The 9646-nt window shown below is 50.6% G+C and overlaps 1 protein-coding gene and 1 pseudogene across 1 annotated transcript; one reads left to right on the top strand and one right to left on the bottom strand.

The window, feature by feature from the left end:
- Positions 1-627: 627 nt before the first annotated feature.
- On the bottom strand, positions 628-3230 carry LOC142070071 (putative G-protein coupled receptor 33; annotated as a pseudogene).
- Positions 3231-5279: 2049 nt separating this feature from the next.
- LOC125625683 (putative G-protein coupled receptor 33) lies at positions 5280-6332 on the top strand. The gene has a single exon (XM_048828033.2). The coding sequence runs from the start codon at positions 5283-5285 to the stop codon at positions 6330-6332; it is 1050 nt and encodes a 349-aa protein (XP_048683990.2). The 5' UTR covers positions 5280-5282.
- Positions 6333-9646: the final 3314 nt, after the last annotated feature.

Genomic DNA, 9646 nt, shown 5'->3' with positions numbered 1-9646 from the left:
TTTCCCCATTTGTAAAAACTGGGGGACTGCTCCTTGGCAATGTTCTTTTAGATCTACTGAGGACAAGCACGAGAGAAGAACTAGCTATTGCTCTTATAATACACAGACTCTCCTATAATACACCACACCCAATGGATTTTAAACCATTTGGAAATCTAGATCCCCCATGACATTTTTAGATCAAGCAAAGAAGCTGGAACCTGTTGGAGTCTATATGGTTTTAAAACACTCTAGAATCCACTGCGGTCCTAGCACCAGTCAGGAATCTAGAACCCATGGACCCTATTGAGTGTGAACACTTCGAGAGACTTAAAACGAATATTCCAGAGCCAACCAATGACACAGAACCCATGAGAATCAGTTAGGTTAGAATACATTGACTCTGGACCCAGCTAGAGATCTGGAACCCTTAAACACCCATTGAGTTTCATAATGTTGTGAGACCAAAAACAAATGAGACTCTGGGGCTGGCTAGTGCTCCAGAACCCTTAACGTCCATTGACTTTGAAAAAATTGAGAGACCTAGAACACATGGGATTCTGCAGATAACAAGGAATCTGGAATCTCAAGGACACTGCTCGGTTTGTAAACATTGAGATACCTAGAACCCATCAGGTTTCAGAACCATCAGGGATGAAGGAACACGTGGGATGACAAGTTTCCAATGCTCTCTGACTCCTGGCTCTTTTGGGCGCTCGTGACCAACACCAGCACCTCATCCTTGTCGATCAGCAAGCCATGGTAGAGCAGCCAGCAGACAAAGAAGGAAACCACCACAGTCACCATGACTTTGAAAGGCTTCCCGCTCCTCACCAACCCCTTCTTCTTCATCTCCAGACCTGTCCAGCCCCAGCATCCCACGCTGGTGCAGAGGGCCGACGGGAAGCCCAGCAGAAACAGCACCCTAAACAGGACTGGATGGAGACGTCTCCTCCAGGCCTGCATCACGGCTCCATCCCCCAGAGAAAGTGTAACTATTGGTGCACGTGACCCTGACCCCTCCATCTCCAGGAGTTCCTGGAAGCCCAGTTAGGGAGCACTGCGGGCGAAAGAAACCAGCTATACAACCGCGACCAGCTTCCTAGCCCGAGCCATGGTGCGGTGACGCCAGAACCAGATGGAGGGCAGGGGAGAGTGCAGTGGTCCAGGCTGGTGAGGTTGAGGAGGAAGATGACAGAGAACATGCCCAGGGAGAGGCAGGCGTTGAGGAGCTCGCACATGGCCGTGCCAAAGACCCAGTGGAAACCCAGGCAGAGGTAGACTCTAAACTGGGAGGAGTGGTAGATACGCTGGAGGGGAGGGATAGGATACAGAAAGACCTAGACAAATTGGAGGATTGGGCCAAAAGAAATCTGATGAGGTTCAATAAGGATAAGTGCAGGGTCCTGCACTTAGGACGGAAGAATCCCATGCACCGCTACAGACTAGGGACCGAATGGCTAGGCAGCAGTTCTGCGGAAAAGGACCTAGGGGTGACAATGGACGAGAAGCTGGATATGAGTCAGCAGTGTGCCCTTGTTGCCAAGAAGGCCAATGGCATTTTGGGATGTATAAGTAGGGGCATAGCGAGCAGATCGAGGGACGTGATCGTTCCCCTCTATTCGACATTGGTGAGGCCTCATCTGGAGTACTGTGTCCAGTTTTGGGCCCCACACTTCAAGAAGGATGTGGATAAATTGGAGAGAGTCCAGAGAAGGGCAACAAAAATGATTAGGGGTCTGGAACACATGAGTTATGAGGAGAGGCTGAGGGAGCTGGGATTGTTTAGCCTGCAGAAGAGAAGAATGAGGGGGGATTTGATAGCTGCTTTCAACTACCTGAAAGGGGGTTCCAAAGAGGATGGCTCTAGACTGTTCTCAATGGTAGCAGATGACAGAACGAGGAGTAATGGTCTCAAGTTGCAGTGGGGGAGGTTTAGATTGGATATTAGGAAAAACTTTTTCACTAAGAGGGTGGTGAAACACTGGAATGCGTTACCTAGGGAGGTGGTAGAATCTCCTTCCTTAGAGGTTTTTAAGGTCAGGCTTGACAAAGCCCTGGCTGGGATGATTTAACTGGGATTTGGTCCTGCTTCGAGCCGGGGGTGGGACTAGATGACCTTCAGGGGTCCCTTCCAACCCTGAGATTCTATATTCTAGACGCGAACAGAGTTATAAAGCAGGACGTGAGCAGGTAGGGGAGCACCAGATGGAAGGAGAAGAGGGAGGTCACCATCATCCTCGGCCCCAGAACCCACAGGCAGAGCCCACAGCCAGTCACCCCCAGCAGGGGATGCCACATGCAGCTGCCACTTGACTTCCCTTCCCGACCAGGTGGGGGTTGCTCCCATTGGCTGCCGGGCTGGCTGATAAGGCGGAGGTGCAGTGAGGGGCTGGCCTGGCCTGGGAAGGCAGGGGGGCCGTGAGGGGCCGTGTGATGGGTTGGACCACAGAAACCCCCTTCAGTAGGGTTCCTGTCTCCAACACTCAGATACCCAGCGCCCAATGGGGCCCAAACCCCAAATAAATCTGTGTTACTCTGTATAAAGCCTATACAAGATAAACTCAGAATTTGTTCGCCCTCTAGAACACTGATAGAGCGATATGCACAGCTGTTTGCCCAACCCCCCGCCCCCCCCCCCCGCCCGTATTAATACATACTCTGGGTTAATTAATCAGTAAAAAGTGATGTTAAATACAAAAAGTAGGATTTAAGTGGTTCCAAGTAATAACAGACAGAACAAAGTGAATTACCAAGCAAAATAAAATAACAACCACAAGTCTAAGTCTAATACAATAAGAAAACTGAATACAGATAAATCGCACCCTCAGATGTTTCAATAAGTTTCTATCACAGACTGGACACCTTCCTAGTCTGGGCCCAATCGTTTCCCCTGGTACAGCCCTTGTTCCAGCTCAGGTGGTAGCTAGGGGATTTCTGTTTGCAGCCCCCTTTGTTCTGTTCCACCCCCCTTATAGATCGGGTTTAAGATGGATTCTAGGACCAGGTGACATGGTCACATGTCCTGTGAGACCCCCAAGCCTCCATTCCTCCCAGCCTGACTCACAGGAAGGCCTGCAAGCAAACAGAGCCATCCACAGTCAGTTGTCCTGGCTGAGCCATCAAGATTCCAAACCACTATTAATGGCCCACACTTCTGGGGAGGGCTGGGTGTGACTGAGATTTTATCTAGAATAGGAAGGGGCCGCATTTCACAGGAGTTGTCTCACGCAGGGACGTACCCACAACATGTAGATAACACAGGACCCCTCACAACTATTGACCTGCTCTAACCACTAGACCCCACCCCCCTCCGAGAGCTGGGGACAGAACCCAGGGTCCTTACTCCCATCTGCCCCCTGCACTAGCCCATGAGATCCCACTCATCTCCCAGAAGCAGGGACAGAACCCAGGAGTCCTGGCTCCCAGCCCTCCTGCTCTAACCCCCAAGACCCCCCCACTCCTTGGCTGGGAGTTGCATCATTTGTGACTCAGATTTTATTGTGAGCTAACGGGGCTGGGTGGTTATCTCTGGATCATGGTGCAGCCCCCTCTCAGGAAAGGACTTCTGCAAAATACAGCCCCTTCCTCTTCACAGGGGCACACCTCAGTAGATGAGCTACTGGCCAAGCATCTAGTGCATTAGAGTCGGGGGGCTGGGAGCCAGGACTCCTGGGTTCTATGCCAGGCTCTGGGAGGGAGAGGGGCTAATTTTAAAGCAGTGGCTGTTGCTTAGGTGGTTTATTTGCTAAGACAGTATCCGATGATCATTTCCGTTCATGGTTTGCAGCTTGTGGATCTCAGATAGCAGGTGAGGGGTGGAGCATGTAGAAGACACAGAGTTAAGGGGAGTGAACTCAACACACAGGGGAGGTCTCCGGGGTGCAGGGGACAGACACACGGACGCTTTGCTGACCAAACACACAGCATCTGAGGCTCTCTCTGCGCTGGGTCTGTTTCCACCACCCGCTCCCCAGGTGAGTCAAGACAATGGGCAGAGGGCTCTGTGTTGGGTCTAAAGGGGAATTTCCTTGCTAAGGCCCCCAAGAAGCCACAAAATTTGCTCTTGTAAAGGCAAACTAGTGGGACTCCCTGCCACTGGGTATCAGTGGGGTTAGCCTATGAAACTCACTGCCACTGAGTGAGAGTGAGGTTAGCCTGGGAGACTCCTTGCCCCTGGGTATCAGTGGGGTCCACATGGGGCACTCAATAGACAGAGGTAGTAGGTGAGGTCTGTGACATGGGGGAACATTTCCCACTTCTTTCAGGTGAGTCAGACGAGTTGCTCCCCGTTTACACAGAGCAGTCTCAGCAAGTCACAGTATGAAATGTTAGTTTGTACTGACCACGCGGGTTCTTTTTATGGAGGTTGGGGTAAAATGAGGCAAATACCTAGGTGAGTTGATGTACCCCCGACAGATCTCTGCGTACACCCACCCCTGGCTGAGAGCCTCTGCTCTAAGCCACAAGACCCCCCTTTCCTCCCACAACCCAGGAGTTCTGACCCCCACCCCACTCCCAGAGCTGGGCGTAGAACCCAGGAGTCCTGGCTCCCAGCCTGCCCTTCTCTAACCATTAGGCCAGGCTGCAGAGCACAGCGGACACCGTGCTAACAAGGCCGTAAGGGATGCAGTCCCTGCCAGAGGCAATCGCCCAGAGGACCCGGCTGCAGGGCTGGCAGCCCGGCTGGGGGACAGAGCAGCAGCTCGGTGGCTTGAGGCTTCCTGTGTTACAATGAGAGTAAGAAGGACCCTGCACGCTCTCTCGAGTCAGGGTGAAGCAGCAATTCCCGTGGCAGACAGATAAGTACAAGAGACGGGGTAGGGGACGGGTGGCTTTTTCCACCTTGTAGCAGTGAGTGCCACCGGCACCAGCTCAACAGGACCGACCCCCACCTCCCTGAGCCACCCAGTCACTGCCCTGGAGCCAGATCGGAACCAGCAGCTCCTGGTGGGGAAGGCCCCATCTCCATTCCCCACCCCTCTGAGCCAGCCCGTTCTCCAGATCAGCATAGGTGTCTATTTGACCTGCTAAACTGTCTCCGTCCCCACTCCTCCCACATCTACTATCCCTTTTTCCCTCTGCCCATAGTTCTACCCTGTAGCAAGGAGTTTCACCAGCTATAGCCCAGTTGCTGACAATATCTAGCCTGGATATTCTAGAGGAACAGAGGACACCCAGAGAGATCCTCTCCAATGGTGCCTTCCTAAACCCCTCATTTCTCCCTTCCTCTTCTTCCCCTCCCCCTTTTCCTCTCCTCTGTCATCCCTTCTAACCCATCTTCTCTCTCTCCCCAGGGCACCATGGACCAAGGCAACATGACTCTCCCACCAACCACAGGGGTGAATTCCAGCCGGACCCCAGCAGCTGTGAGCGCCACTCACCTGGCTGCGGCCGTGTTGCTCTTCACCACCTTCCTGGTGGGTGTGGTGGGGAACGGGCTGTACCTGTGGGTGCTGGGGCTGAAGATGAGGATGACAGTGACCACGCTCTGGTTCCTCCACCTGGTCTCCTGCTACCTTCTCTTCACCCTGCTGATCCCCTTCTTCATTGTCTACGTTCTCCTGGGTTTCCACTGGGTCTTCGGCATGGTTATGTGCAAATTCCTCAACACCTGCATCTCTCTGGGCATGTTCACCTCTGTCTTCCTTCTCACCCTCATCAGCCTGGACCGCTACACCCTCTCTCACCACCCCATCTGGTGCCGGCATCACCGCAATGTGCACCGAGCTCGGAAGCTGGTTGTGGGCGTGTGGCTGGTCTCCTTCGGTCTCAGCACTCCCTACCTGGCTTTCCGGGAGACCCAGGTGTTGGACGGGGGCAGGATCATCTGCGTTAACAATTACGCCCTCTCCAGAGACTGGAATGGAGCCGAGCCACAGGAGCTGGGGAGACGGGTCCACCTGGCCATCTTCATGGTCCGGTTCTTGCTAGGCTTCCTTCTGCCCTTCTGCACCATCGTGGGATGCTATAGCCGGGTGGCGCTGAAGATGAAGGAGAAGAAGCTGGCGTGGGCTGGGAAGCCCTTCAAAGTCATGGTGGCCGCGGTGGTTTCCTTCTTTCTCGGGTGGCTGCCCTACCACCTCTACCAGAGCTTGAATCTCTACAAGAAGGAGGTGCCAGAGTCAGTGACAGGCACCCTCTTGGTCATTTACACCTTCACGTCCTGCTTCAATGCCTGCTTCACCCCCATCCTCTACCTCTTTGTGGGGGAGAAGTTCTGGCAGGTCTTCAGGATGTCTCTTCTCACTCTGGTCAAAGCGGCTTTTGTTGATGATCTCGGCAGCAGTGCCCCCAAGTATAGCGGAAGACAAGGGTCTGAAGTTGAGAACACAAAACAGGAGATGGCCTGAAGATGCCCAGGTTTAGGGAGAGTTGAACATTTGGTATCCCATTTCTTTCTAGATTCCTCATGGTTCTAAAACCTGATGGGTCACTGTTTATAAACCCTGCAGTGTCCCTGAATTCTAGATTCCCTGCTCTCTCCAGAATCCCATACGTTCTAGGTCTCTCAATTTTTTCGTACTCAATGGGCTGTCAATGGCACCAAACCAGTAGTCAGCTCCAGAATCTTGTCTGGTTTTGATCTCTCAATGTGTTCTCACCTGAGTGACTCTCACCTGACTGATTCTGCATCACTAGCAGGCTCTGGAATCTCATTTATTGTAAGCCTCTTGGTGGGTTGGTACTCAAAGTCCATGGGTTCTAGATTCCTGACTGGGCCTGGGACATCACTGGATTCTGGAGTGTTTGCAAACCACATAGAATCCAACAGGTTCCAGATTGCTTGCTAAAAGTTTCATCATGGTCCTAGATTTCCAAATGGTTTAAAATCCATTCGATGTAGTATATTATAGAAGAGTCCATGTATTATAATAGAGATATCTAGCTCTTCTCTAGTGCTTGTCATCAGTAGATCTCAAAGAACTTTACCAAGGAGGTCAGTAGCAGTCTTCCAGTTTTTACAAATGGAGAAACTGAGGCACGGTGTGGGGCAGTGACTTGGCCAAGGTCACCCAGTCGAACCTTCAGTCTGGCCAGTGGCCGAACCGGGAACAACCCAGGTCTCCTGCGTCCGAGCCCAGGTCTCTATCCATTGCATTTCCTTAGACTGTGGCTCTCTGGGACACCACCTGTCTTTTTGTTCTGTGTTTGTACAGCACCTAGCACAGTGGGGCCTTGGGCCAGGACTGGGGCTCCGAGAACTACCTGAAATAAAATATAATAAGGAATAACCTTTCCCAGGCTTTCCTTGAACTACATAGATTCTGTAAGACTTGTGTGATGCCTCTGAAATACTTTATAACCACTGTGTGACCCAATCACTGGGATATTTAGTGTGTGGAGGCTCTGGATTAGTTTAAGAGCGGCCAGTAAGGAAAACAAGCTGGCACAACAAAGAGCGACTCCAGAGAAACCACCTGCCCATAAACACTTCAGGGTGGTGAAGAGGTAATGTCCAAGTAACCAAGAAGATCCCACCTGCCAGCTCTAGCCAAGTTAGAAAACCTTGGCCAAGGCTCAGGGCTAGCAGATGAAAAGGACAATAAAGACTTCAGAAGACCCCTCCTGGTGGATTCTCCATCTCCAGCAATTTTTAAGGCAGGATTGGGTGCTTTTCAAAGAGGTCTGGCTCTAGTTCAATCAGGGACTAATTCAGGGATGTTCTGCAGGAAGTCAGAGTAGGGGACCACCATGCTCCATCTGGCCTTGGAATCTCTGATTCTAGCCAGAGGTGAGGCAGATGCGGTTGGGGTGCTCCACCAGTTGTCACCTAGAGCCCACGGGGTTGTCTGAGGAAGCCAGGCCTGCATAGGCCACCAGCCCGCAGTGGAGGCTGTAGGGAAGTTAGACGTGCATTTTACTGTTCAGATGAAACAAGACTTGACAACCATGACAGATACCACCTTTCGCTGATTCAATATTCAATAGGATCTCATGGATTCTAGGAGTCCTGGCCGATAGTTAACCTTTTGGGTCCCAGCTCTGTCAGTGTTTTGAATGTGATCTGGTCTGATGTGGGCTAGATTTAGACATCATGTTTTCCAGGCCCCTGTATGTTTCAAAAGCAAAGATCCTACGAGTTCTAGATATTTGGCTGGTTCTTGAACCTTTGGTTTCTAGGTTTCAGAGGAACAGCCGTGTTAGTCTGTATTCGCAAAAAGAAAAGGAGTACTTGTGGCACCTTAGAGACTAACCAATTTATTTGAGCATGAGCTTTCGTGAGCTACAGCTCACTTCATCAGATGTTTACCGTGGAAACTGCAGAAGACTTTATATACACACAGAAATCATGAAACAATACCTCCTCCCACCCCACTGTCCTGCTGGTAATAGCTTATCTAAAGTGATCAACAGGTGGGCCATTTCCAGCACAAATCCAGGTTTTCTCACCCTCCACCCCCCCACACAAATTCACTCTCCTGCTGGTGCTAGCCCATCCAAAGCTAGCACCAGCAGGAGAGTGAATTTGTGTGGGGGGGTGGAGGGTGAGAAAACCTGGATTTGTGCTGGAAATGGCCCACCTGTTGATCACTTTAGATAAGCTATTACCAGCAGGACAGTGGGGTGGGAGGAGGTATTGTTTCATGATTTCTGTGTGTATATAAAGTCTGCTGCAGTTTCCACGGTAAACATCTGATGAAGTGAGCTGTAGCTCACGAAAGCTCATGCTCAAATAAATTGGTTAGTCTCTAAGGTGCCACAAGTACTCCTTTTCTTTTTGGTTTCTAGGTTTGCCAAGATTTTAAAACCCAAATAGCTCCTATGTAGTCTAGAACATCCTAGTTTCCAAGCTCATATATGACATCCTAGACCAAAGAGGAGCAGTTTGGGTTTTAAAAAACTTGGCAGACCTAGATCTCAAGAGGTTCAAGAACCACTCAAATGTCTAGAACTCATGGGGTACGATTGGATTTTTATATATATAATGTGTGTGTGTGTGTGTGTGTGTGTGTAAGTAAATACACACTCAGTAGTGTCACATGAGTTCTAGATATTTGGTGAGTTCTTAAACTTCTTCAGTTCTAGGTGTGACAATGTCTTGAAACGCAATCGGATGTGACATGGTCTAGTATTCAAGGGCTCCAAGCACCTATATGTTTGAAAACACAATAGGATGCCGTGAATTCTAGATATGTGGCTAGTTCTCGAACCTCCTGGGTTCCAAGTCACCGCGGTTTTTTAAAAAATTATGGAACCTAGAGCCTTTTACAAACAAGACCCCTCAGGGTGGCGTCTCTGGAATTGAGAACATTCTCCGCTTTGCAGGCGAAGTCCATGGAAGCACATACTGACCTGAGAAACCTTGCAACAGGCCTGATGTTCACAAAGGGTTCAGCTCCTTCTGGAAGATCAGGCCTCTTTAATGGTGTTCATCTGGGAAACCCTTCAAAAATAGAAGCATAACAAATAATCACCAGTTATTTTGGAATATTAAGCCTGTAAGGCAGTAGGGCATGGAGTGAACAGGCCAGATCCTCGGCCAGTGTAAATCAGTGTCGCTCTGTTGACTTCACGTCAGAGTTCTCGGGTTCTTCTCCTGCCTCTGGGAGGGGAGCAGGGTCTAGCAGGGTAGAGTGCGGGGACTAGGAGCAAGGACTCCTTGGTTCAATCCCCAGCTCTGGGAGGGCAGTGATCTCTAAGTTAGAGCAAACTTAGTAACATC

The sequence above is a fragment of the Caretta caretta genome, chromosome 24 (assembly GCF_965140235.1).
Source record: "Caretta caretta isolate rCarCar2 chromosome 24, rCarCar1.hap1, whole genome shotgun sequence".
Taxonomy (NCBI): domain Eukaryota; kingdom Metazoa; phylum Chordata; order Testudines; family Cheloniidae; genus Caretta; species Caretta caretta.
Note: the sequence above shows the minus strand (reverse complement) of the source record. Positions and strands in the feature narration are given on the sequence as shown.

Coding starts and splice junctions, on each gene's coding strand:
- LOC125625683 (XM_048828033.2), top strand. CDS start 5,283: ATGGACCAAGGCAACATGACTCTCCCACCAACCACAGGGGTGAATTCC.